Raw genomic sequence first — 12,244 nt, 5'->3', positions numbered from 1 at the left:
TTTCCTCATAGAAGGCTATGAGGTTAGTCAAACATGATTTACCCTTGATAAAACCATGTTGACTGCTCTTGATGACCCCCATGTCCTTGATGTGCCTGGAGATAGTGACAAGAACAAGTTGTTCCATCACCTTTCCAGGGATGGAGGTGAGGCTGACCGGTCTATAGTTACCCGGGTCCTCCTTCTTGCCCTTCTTGTAGACTGGAGTGACATTTGCTATCCTCCAGTCCTCAGGCACCTCACCTGTTGCCCATGATTTACTGAAGATGATGGAGAGTGGCCTAGCAATGACCTCCGCCAGCTCCCTCAGCACCCTTGGGTGCATTCCATCTGGACCCATTGATTTATGGATGTCCAGATTACTCAACTGATCCCTAACCCAATCTTCATCTACCATGTCAAACTCTTCCTCTATCTTGACCTCTTCTGGGGCTATATGAATCTGGGGCTCATAGGGAGACCCTGCAGGAGTGAAGACAGAGGCAAAGAAGGCATTCAGCACCTCTGCCTTCTTTATATCCTCTGTCACCAGGGCTCCCACCTCATTCCTCAATGGGCCAATATTGCCTCTATTGCTAGTTTTGCTAGCTATGTACTTGAAAAAGCCCTTTCTATTATCCTTAACCTGACTTGCAAGGTTAAGTTCCAAGGAGGCCTTAGCTTTCCTAATTGCCTCCCTACATCCTCTGACAAAAAAAGGAGCTCATTTAATCTTCAACAGAAAGTACTCACACTGGGTCTGATTTCCATTCACTTTCACAGAGGTGACACAACAGTGTACAAAACATAACAAAGCAGAAAAGAACCTTGCTGTAGTGACAGGTCATTGTCTTTTGAAATCACCCTCAAGGACTTGATTAAGTTCAAAGTTACTCTTAGATCCACTGATTTCTAGAACAACCGTATCACTTTGTGTGACGCTACAGAGTTGTAATATAGTCTGTTGCTAAATGCACAGCCTCAGTGAGCTCTGCTGATTGAAACAGGATCAGAAGACAGGAGATAAGAAGGAATCTATTAGAAACCTGTGTTGAGGTAGTTCTCAAACCCTTCACTGTGAACATGTTCCTCTACCTATATAGTAAGTGCATTTCAGAGAATGTCTGACACTACTCCAAACGCAATTCTACACCTTAGTTTCAATCCCTTCCAGGAAAATCGTTAGGAAAAATCTGTCTACACATGCATGTGTATCTGCATATATTGTGTGGTTAAATTGCAAGAAGGCCAATAGCATAATACGAAGCCATTAAAAAATTAAAGTTACATATGAAAAAGAGAGCAGCGCATTTTTGTATCAGAATTTCAAGGAACATTGTTTACCCTCTATACATGAAGCTATACAGCCTGTTTAGTCAGCTATTACTTGTCTAAGATCAGGCAGTAAAGCATTTTGCCTTAAAGAGAATCCCTTCATATTATAGCTGCCCTAAGCAAAACGAGTATTTTGCAAGGTACCTATGCCCTCACAGTCATTCCCTCTGTCTGCTGAACTGCAGTTTTAGACAAACTGCAGTCGGTTCTATTCTGTTTCCATTACTGCTCTTCAGAATTAGAAATTATAGCACACCTAACTTGGAGTATAAAAGGGGATCAGCCAGTCATATCACCATGAGTTTTCCCAGTATTGCAAAAAAATCATTGAAGAAGACACACTTTCTGATAGAAACTGTGATCTAATAATAACACTGACATCAATCATTATTAATGTGCACTTCAGCCATATATACATACAGCAATCCAGTATTAGCAATGCCTGTGGCTGTTCTGTGCCACCTTGATAACCCTCATCAACAGTAAACACACTGGTAACTGGATTAACCTGGGTTTATGATTGCCTTGTGTAAACAGGACACCACAAAGCATCCAGTGTACTACAAAATATTAACTGCTGCATATGTAGTCACTATGTGTCTTCTGAACATGATTCTCATCTCACTTGCTTCACATTTTTTTCATCTTCTTGGTTTAGATGAATTCATTATGAATGCAGTGAAGATGTTGAAGGGCTAATTCAGCACTATTGCCTGTATCCCAAATGGTGATCTGATGTCATTTCACATGCACTATAAATGGTGGGTGGGTAAAAGCATATGAAATCAGCTTGAACCTTTTTAAATTAAAGACGGATTTTGGCATTTAGTGACACAAATTCCTCCTCAGCTGTTTCTCCAGAGCTTTCCCTATTACTTTTTATCTTTTACTATCTCAGCCACTGCCCTCTACACACTTTCAACCCCCTAATATGTTTCCTTCCTGAAGTTCCTCAGTACCTCTTCACTCCCCTCACAGATGCTTTCCTAAGCCTATAGCACAATTTGGCTGAAATGTTGTAACGATGGAACATTTCCTCTGCCATGTTGTCTTGTCTGCATACACACACACAGCAAAGCACTTCTCTTGCTTCTGAACCTGCAACACATTACAGGACTAACACATGACATGAAAGGTTTATTTCTTTTGTAAGAGCCTGTAAAAAATTGGTATACAGGACCATAAGTATTTCAGCCCTTTTCTCTTGCTTTCCTGGTTCTCCAAGGTGTTACTGAAACTCTGAACAGACTCAAAGTGATGAGATGCTGGGTGCTTCAGGTTATTAATCCTCTGTCCATTGCTCCCTCCAAATGAAGGGACAAACACATTCCTACATACTAGCGTTATTATGTGCTCATCTTTAATACCTAGATGCTTAATTTAATTTCAGAGACATAATTCCTAGTTCGACTATGAAAATACAGATGGTAGATGTCACCTTTTATCCAAGAGAATTTCTTTGTTGTACATTAAAAATTCTGGTAGGGAAAAAATACATCCACATGCCTCCAGCAGAAAATGCAGACAAAAATATGATATGACTTATCCAAGGTCACAGAATCTCTAGCTAAAAAGGCACAGTGCACCTTGCTTCACTTCTGAAGCAGCAGTGATGGGACAATACAATAGTTCCCCTCAGTATAGTGTATGAACCCCTACTGTACTCAACAAAAGAAAAGTCTTAATTTAATAAAGATGGCATAAGAATGAAAAACAATGTGTGCTTAATCCAATTCAGTTCAATGTTCAAGCATTTTCCTTTCTTTCATTAAAATCTTCACCTATGAAAGACGAATATCAACATGAAATGAGAATGACTGGCTGTTGGGTTTGGCTGATTCACATAATTTTCTAATTCTTTAATCTTTGATGTCATTATAATCTAATTCAGTCAACAGTGATTTCTCATGTCCAGAATACACTTTTAATCTTTTTTTTCCTTTTATTTCCTGAGCCTGCTTTCAAAAAGCAAGTTGCCTCAGTTTTGTAGTACTTTATCGTACGGAAGCAACTATGCAGTAATTTGCAAGAGACCCGACAAAACCTATTAGGTAGCTGAAGAATTCTTCTTCTAAACCATTTTTTGCATCTCTAATAACACCTCTCCAATGGTTTGATAAAAGCCTTGTGAGAGAAATGCTGTTGGTTAGATAGCAAAAACAAGTTTTCCTTAATGACAGATCTCCACTTTTATTTCCTATTTGAGGCACATGAGGACCTATTAAATTAAAATCTCACTGAAATTAAGTCAAATGCATGTGGCAAACTTTATATTGTTTGCAATTACTTATTATTTCATCTTTTTATTTATAATTTCTTTGCCTAGCAGTATTTAAGGCTGAGTCAATACTAGAAGGTATTTTGCATCATACATACACAAAACAGCAGACAGATCCATTTCAAAAAGCCTTTAAAAGCACACAAACCCACTGGCCCTAACTCCTCTCAAACACTTGTCTACAGGTGTTACTTTCTACACCTGAGTGGTCGTCAAGGGAGTGAGTTTAAGCAGTGGACTATTTACTTTTCTAACTGGTAGAAGGACTTCAGCCACCAAAAGCATGGAATCGGATTCAGATATGGACCCTTGTACATCAGCCCCTATAAGGACAGCTCACAAAACATCTCCATCACACAATGCAGTTTGCTGTTCCCTTTTTGTTTGCATAAGTATATTCTTTCTGGCTGGTTGGTATGAGAACTGACGGATGTTCATATTGCATTAAAATGGAATTACATCTGAGCTTTATACATTTCTTACGGTAGAGAAATCAAGTAACTATGATGGTACTGTAAAAGGGAAAAAGTTAAATGCCATATTCTGATTTTAAAGACATGAACTAACTTGTTCATCCACATTTGAGTTCATCCACATTCAGATTCGAGACCATCTAAAGAACCTGAAAGTGCACAAGTTCATGGGATCTGACAAGATCCACCTGCAGCTCCTAAGGGAGCTGGCAGATGAAGTTGCAACATTGCTTTCCATCATATTTGAAAAGTGAAGGCAGTCTGGTGAAGTTCCCACTGACCGGAAAAGAGGAAATATAACCCCCATTTTCAAAAAGGGAAGGAAAGAAGATCCAGGGAACTACAGGCCAGTCAGTTTCACCTCTGTGCCTGGCAAGATCATGGACCAGATCCTCCTGAAGACTCCGCTAAGGCACATGGAAAATGGGGAGGTGGTTGGTGTCAACCAACATGGCTTCATCAAGGGCAAATCATGCCTGACAGATTTGGTGGCCTTTTGTGATGGGGTCACAGCGTCAGTAGACAAGGGAAGAGCAAATTATGTCACCTAAAGTGTTTGACACTGTCCCATATGACATCCTGGTCTCAAAAGTGGAAGGGTATGGAGTTGATGTATGAACCATTTGGTGGATAAGGCATTGACTGGATGGTTACACTCAGAGAGTAATGACCAATGGCTTGATGTCCAGTTAGAGACCAGTGACAAGTAGCATTCCTCAGGGGTTGGGACTGGTGCTGTTTGGCATCTTTGTTAGCAACATGGACAGCAGGACAGAGTCAACCCTCAGCAAGTTTGCTGATGACACCAAGCCATGTGGTGTGGTTGACTGGCTGGCTGGAAAGGATGCCATCCAGAGGGACCTTGACAGATTTGACAGCGGGGCCCATGCCAACCTCATGAAGTTCAACAACGCTAAATGTAAGGTCCTGCACCTGAGCAAGGGCAATCTCAAGCACAAATACAGGTTGGGCAGAAAATGGATTAAGACAGCCGTGAGGAGAAGGACCTGGGGATGCTGGTGAACAAAAAGCTCAAGATGAGTCAGCAATGTCCGCTTGAAACCCAGAAAGCCAACCGTGTCCCTGGCTGCATCAAAAGAAGTACGACCTTTAGGGCCAAGGAGGTGATTCTGCCCCTCTACTCTGCACTCATGTGACCCCACAAGGAGTACTATATCCAGTTCTGCGGCCCTCAACACAGGAAGGACATATTGCTCTTGAAACACGTTCAGAGGAGGGCCACAAAGAGGATCAGAGGGCAGGAGCAGCTCTCCTATACAGAAAGGCTGAGAGAGTTGGGGTGGTTTGGCCTGGAGAAGAGAAAACTCTGAGGAGACCTCATAGTGGCCTTCCAGTACCTGAAGGGCCTACAGGAAAGCTGGGGAGGGACTTTTTAAAAGGGTGACAGGATGAGGGCTAATGGTTTTAATCTGGAAGAGGGGAGATTTAGATTAGACTTTAGGAAGAAATTATTTAGTGTGAGGGTAGTGACACACTGGCACAGGTTGCCCAGAGAAGTTGTGGATGCAGGCTGGACAGAGCTTTGAGCAATGTGGTCTAGTGGGAGGTGTCCCTGCCCATGCAGGGGCATTTAAAGTATATGAACTTTAAGGTCCCTTCCAACACAAACCATTCTATGATCCAGGAAACTAACAGAGGTTTCCTATCTTCCATGTCACAGGAAAGAGCTTCTGAGTGCACATAATACCACATCAAAAAACAGAGGTCAAAGAATCGCAAATTTCACATTTTGTGTAAAAATCTCTTGATTTTTTAAGCCAACCTCATGATTTCTTGCGAGATGTCTCTGGGCCAGTAACATTTGCATTCATTGTTTAAATGTAAATGGATTAAGGTCCAAGGTACCAAAATCCTGCAAAGCAAACAGGACTATACAGCTAGAATAGCAGAATCTAGCTCTTTTGCAAGTGTAAAACTGTTGTTACAAAATAACACCAACAAAACCATTGGGAGAAGCTCCATGTGAGAACACTGGAAATTAAGGCAAATCAATGCATTTAACACACAAACAGCCCTACAGATGCTCATCTTCCTTGAGGAGCCTTAGCTACTAAAGCATAAGGGCATCTCAGACTTGCCATTACCAAGGTACACATCTGCAATCCACCCCAGCTGACTCATGTCACTGTGTCTGACGGTTCCCAGCCTAGAAACTCCCACAGCTTGGGCACATCCTTGGCAACCTCTAAGCCTGATTCTATTGGTGGCAACCTCTAAGCCCGATTCTCCTCTCATTTATGACCATGCACAGCAGGACTGACTGTCAGCAGTGCTGGACCTATGCATATCTGGGTAGCTGGGAAGAACTGGATCTCTTGTGTTTAGGCTTATCAATCTGACACATCATGCAGAGGCTGTTAGTTCATGGTAGCTAGGTAGGCAGCAAGCCAGGGCACTGAAAAAGTACAGCTTGCCAAGCCATTACTGGGCTATGGTTACAGGCAGGTAACAGGACATGGGCACAGTGATTCCCCAATATAATATTCAGCCAACATAGCTCTGTGCAGACCTGTCACCTACTACTTGATTGCCATGGCAGGTACTTGCAGATGTGTTAGGTGGCAAGTTAGATGTCCACAGACTGTAGGATGCTCCTGCAAGTATAGGTCATGTGTAGCCACCTGGTATTCATCAGGCAATAATACTCTTTACACTGAATAATAAATAATGTTATTGTGCTGTACAATAATGCTTAAAGAACCAGAAACCGATCTTTCTGGTAAATGCACCATCCTGGCCAAGAGATTTTTCTAGTCTGAGGAAAACATGAAGGGCAGGATTGCATAAGACAAACAAAGCAAGATTTCACATACGGCATAGTCATTTGGCATATTTTCTTTATGGTGTATTTCTTAAATTAAGACATTTTGCCAAAATGTTTTCATAACATGGTTTCATCAAGAACTAAGACTGATTGAAAGGGAATAAATATTAAACCAGAGGTAAGAAATCCTTAAACCAATTTCACAGCCAAACAAAATCTACCTGTGCCTACATCCCCAATGGTTCCAACCTCCCTTTGCCTGAAGTATAACAACTTTTGAGTGTTGACTCTCAAGTCTATTAATTTTAGTGGAGAATCAGATAAACAAGAAAAATGGGCTTTACGTTGTGCCCTTTATATCTGGCTTGCAGCCCATAAGCTGTGATTGTCACTGCTGTAATGGTCAATGGATAAACAACTGTTTTCCCACGGCAGAAGAAAACCCTGGGACACAGTGTCTCTGCCATGGAAAGTTAATAGGGCTTACAGTAAGAAGGAAATGGGCCATGGAAGAATGCAGACAGAGCCCCTGACACACGGCAGAGAAAGGGGAAGGACATAACAATGAACAGAGTTCCTCAGTGTTCCAGCAAGACGAGGTGAATTCAGGTGTGCTGGAAATAGAAGAGGATAAAAGAGTGGCACGTATGCAGTGGGAGGAGGCAGGCAGGAGACAGAAAAACCACAATGTATGCAATGCAATTCATCAACAGCTTCAATGAGAATCTTGACCTTCTTGTGTACCTACAGGATCTCTTCAGCAAATAAAATAATGGGCAACTCAATTTAACTTTTTCTGGTTGACTTCATACAACACCAGAGGTAAGTGTTAAAGAATTTGAAAGATAATGCAGTAAACACACACAGGAAGATTGTCCTTGAACTGGTCTGCAAATTCACTGTTGGCACTAAGCCAAAGGCCTAGAGACAGCCATCACATTCCTTACAAGTTAATGGCTAGTCACATAAATCCAATGCTGCAAGGAAAATTCAAAATGCCATCTATAAAAAAGCCAAACAAACACTCCAGACAGGTAAAGGCCATATCCAGCACTTGCTCTTCTTACCTGTTGTCTGGTGCTAAATGCATGAATTCTGGACCTGAAGCTGATGTTTGCACAACAACTGATATTTTTGCACTCAGAACTCCAGAAAATTATTTGGCAAAATAATAAACATGGCAGAGACAGCTTCATTATTAATGTAAATAGCTCACTTTCCCAAATTACCAATTTTGCAAAAGTCATTAACTTGTGGGCTTTGACCCAAGAATGCAAAATCCACATTAATTCAGAACAAACAGACGGTACTAAAAGAGCTATTGCACACCATTTATGACTAAAGCAAATGGAAAGATCATGTACAGTCAAGGGTTAGCATAATAAGACACAGAAAAATGCTAAGGGAAGCTGGACTGATTAAATTTCATTGAAATCATACCTGAAAAGACAGCTAATCTAGGTCTTGTCATGGTAACTGAGGGAACACCATGAAAGAACTTGCTTATTAATTAAGTTTAGTTTAAGTTCATAGGGAAGAATTTTTATTTTCAAGTAGGGTACAAAAAGCTCACCATACGAGAAGGTTCAAGGAAAGCTGTAACACGAAGCAGAGAGCTTCCTACAAACATTGCATTTGTATTAGCTCTGAAGAAACCTGTTGCATAAGCTCCAACTCTTTAATTCTGTAGAGAATGCTATTCCATTTTACACAGGTAGCTACTGGAAATCTCAGTGTTCCCCATTCAGCCTCCCCACTCTATACTACAGTTACATAAAGATGAAACTTGAGACTTCATCTCTGCAAAACCAGTAGCACACCTGCTTTTAAATTATGCATCATGATAAAAACGTTTTCTGTGCATAAGCATATATGCACATTCACAGAATCACAGAATCTTAGGGTTTGGAAGGGACCTCGAAAGATCATCCAGTCCAACCCCCCTGCCAGAGCAGGGTCACCCAGAGCACATCACACAGGAATGTGTCCAGGCGGGTTTTGAATGTCTCCAGAGAAGGAGACTCCATAGCCTCTCTGGGTAGCCTGTCCCAGGGCTCTGTCACTCTCACAGGAAAGAGTTTTTTTCTGATGTTTACATGGAACCTCCTATGCTCCAGTTTGCACCCATTGCCCCTTGTCCTATCTCTAGACATCAGAGAAAAAAAAAGCCTGGCTCTGTCCTCCTGACACTCACCGTTAACATATTTGTAAACACTGATGAGGTCACCTCTCAGTCTCCTCTTCTCCAAGCTGAAGAGACCCAGCTCCCTCAGCCTCTCCTCATCAGGGAGATGTTCCACTCCATCATCTTTGTGGCTCTGCACTGGGCTCTTTCAAGCAGTTCCCCGTCCTTCCGGAACTGAGGGGCCCAGAACTGGACACAATATTCTAGATGCAGCCTCACCAAGGCAGAATAGAGGGGGAGGAGAACCTCTCTTGACCTACTAACCACACCCTTTCTAATGCACCCCAGGATGCCATTGGCCTTCTTGGGCACAAGGGCACATTGCTGGCTCATGGGCATCCTCCTGTCCACCAGGACCCCCAGGTCTCTTTCTCCTACCCTGCTCTCCAGCAGGTCAGCCCCCAACCTGTACTGGTCCATGGGGTTGTTCTCCCCCAGATGCAAGACTCTGCACTTGCCCTTGTTGAATTTCATCAAGTTTCTGCCTGCGCAACTCTCCAGCCTGTCCAGGTTTCGCTGAATGGCAGCACAGCCCTCTGGTGTGTCAGCCACTCCTCCCAGTTTGGTGTCATCAGCAAAGTTGCTGAGGGCACACTCTGTTCCCTCATCCAGGTCATTGAAAAAAATACTGAACAGCACCGGTCCCAGTACCGGCCCCTGAGGGACTCCACAAGTCACAGACCTCCAACTAGATTCTGTCCCATTGACCACATTCACATATTTACATGTCTAAATGAGTCTCTGGGTTTTAGGCATAAGCTGCTTCTCTTCCAGCAGCTCCCAAAAGCTGTTACCATTGATTGGACACAGGTGTTGAGAATAATTAAAGATACAAGGAGTATCATTATTTAGGCATCCATCAGTGGAAATCACATTACAGCAGAGTCATTTTCCATTTGGCTTATTGCATTATTCCCAGTAACTCCACTGGTACATTAAATTTTCTGTCATTATTGGACCAACCTTTTCCTGGGTCACTCCCAACTTACCAAGATCTGTAACCATTTCCAAGCACTATTTCCATTTCACAGGTTTAGAGCTGTATCATCCAGTCTTGAGTATAATGTCTTCAAAGTGACAAACATACTACTTCATCAGTCCCTAGGATTACAGAAGCAATCCTGACCCTATGAGCCATTTGTGTATTTTCTTTGCCAGCTAAACCAACTGGTCAGGAGCTACTGATGGAGCCTTCTGCTATTAGATTGTGGCACAGGCCTCAGTAAGAGCTAGAAGCTCTGGCCTCTCACACATCTAGCAGACTGGCTTGTTTGTCTGTTTACCACAGTTTGAGCAGATGGAGAGCTGGTGAAACACTGAACAAAACTGATTTCCTTAAGAAAGAAAAAAAAGTTTTCCACTGAACTTACCTGACATTGGTTCATTTTTCTTTGCCTAAAATTCTGTTGTCCAAAAACATTCTTCAAAGTTTGTTCAAATGTAATTTATTAATGGAAACTAGATGAGCGGTCTGAACCATATTTTATCTTTAAAGATTATAAAAAAAGCCAAAGCATTTCACCCCAAGAAATTGTAGGAAATCTCTTTTGTAAGCCTACTTCTTTGATTACAGCCACATCATGAAAATTCTGATTAGCTTCAGTAAACAGAAAAATCTTTGTCAACGCTACTGAGAGACAGGAAGATGAAGCTGTAGTTAAGGTAGGGCAGAGGACCTTGGGATTCTGGATTTAATTTCTGGGTTCACTGTAGGCTTCCTGCATGACCTTGGCTAAATCAATGGGAACCATATTAGGGCAGCCTAATTTCTACTGACATGCCTATCCCTAGTCAGCATACCCTTTGATAATTGATTCAGAAGCCCTAAATAAGGCACTGAGCTGTAAGCCACACAGGATCAGATGACAAAACAAGTTCCAACAGTCGCAGTTGACTTCAGGGTAACTAAAGGTGGACATTACAGACACTACTACTGTGTTCTAGAGCCTATTCCCATGACAAGGACATCAGACTTCTCTTCCCTGGAAAGTTAAATACTATAGCACCTATTTTGCCACCAAGCCTGTTCCTCCAGCTCCTCCACACAATGCTATATTTTAGTTTTGATGTCCTAGTTCTCAGTCTTCCACTGTGACTGTAGTTAAATCCTCTTGCAGTAAGCAAAGCCACAGACTTTGTAAGTGGACAGTTCCCTGCTACTGGCCTCAGCTGGGGCCCCAAGAGACCTAATATGGTGGTTCCTATACCCATAAAATAATAGCAAATTAAATAGGATTATGGAAGCTGGCTTTCCATGGCCAACTGTATAGCCATCAAATCTAAGCTACTGCCAGCTGATGTATTAGTTATATTGTGCCAAGCTGCTGGGAACAGAGGTTAGCTGAGGATATTTAACGATCCACCAATATAACCTCAGGGAGCTATACTAGCACAAGAACACTGTAAAGCCAGATTTGGAAAACTGAAAACATTGAAAGAATTAAACAGTGTTCTTGCTGCATGCTATAAATTTCAGACCATGGTTTAAAAGAACAATAAAGCTGTCTGCTCTTAATCATAGCATTTTGGGGGCCATCCATCTACATATATTCCTTATCTAATGCACGGATCAATCAAGCTCTAGCCCGTATTTAAGAGAATCATTAGCAATGACATATAAAAAACCATACAAAGACAAACATTTGAAAGTGCTTAAAAAATAGGAGGTAAGAGATGCTGCATTGCAGAAAATGTATGTTTGAAATAGCACACCAAGAGCTAGCCATTCACAAATCAAACAAGAAAATAAGTCAGAAACTCATGATACTGAAATATCATTTTCCAAGGGTAGTTACAGAGCTAACATCTGTCATCTCCAGTGGACTTTGAATTTTCTAGAAAGAGATCACCTAACAATCATCAGGAAAAAAAGTGACCTGAGAAGGTGTTTGGTAAGAAAGGAGTCTGCTGGTTTTATCAGGTGGGGGTTACAAAGCCACCACATTGTCTGCCTCTCTGCAGGCAGCACCGTACCCACGTTAACAGCTTAAAAACCAAGAAACCCGGTGTTAAAAGCAGACACCCGGATGGCAGGAAGCAGCCGAAGGAGGCAGGTGCTGGAGAAACGCACAGTGATGCTGCTCGCAGGAGACACGTCCAGCGGTTCGGTGTGGCGGGGATGCATTTGAACGAGTGCATTTGAACGAGACTCCCCTTGCCTGCAGCTCCACCTTCACCCCCCCCCAACCCCAGCAGCTCAGCCCGCGGGC

At 42.2% G+C, this 12,244-nt stretch overlaps 1 protein-coding gene across 1 annotated transcript in view; it reads left to right on the top strand.

Moving 5' to 3' along the window:
- The first annotated feature begins 4,824 nt into the window (after positions 1 to 4,824).
- MANSC1 (MANSC domain containing 1) overlaps positions 4,825 to 12,244 on the top strand; it is a 40,450-nt gene continuing 33,030 nt past the window's right edge. The window contains exon 1 of the mRNA XM_010003026.1: positions 4,825 to 4,984. Within this exon, the coding sequence (XP_010001328.1) occupies positions 4,825 to 4,984 (160 nt within the window). The remainder of the gene's footprint in view (positions 4,985 to 12,244) is intronic.

This window comes from Chaetura pelagica, unplaced genomic scaffold (genome assembly GCF_000747805.2).
Source record: "Chaetura pelagica isolate M959 unplaced genomic scaffold, ChaPel_1.0 scaffold117, whole genome shotgun sequence".
Classification (NCBI taxonomy): domain Eukaryota; kingdom Metazoa; phylum Chordata; class Aves; order Apodiformes; family Apodidae; genus Chaetura; species Chaetura pelagica.
This window is presented reverse-complemented; position numbering and strand designations above follow the sequence as displayed.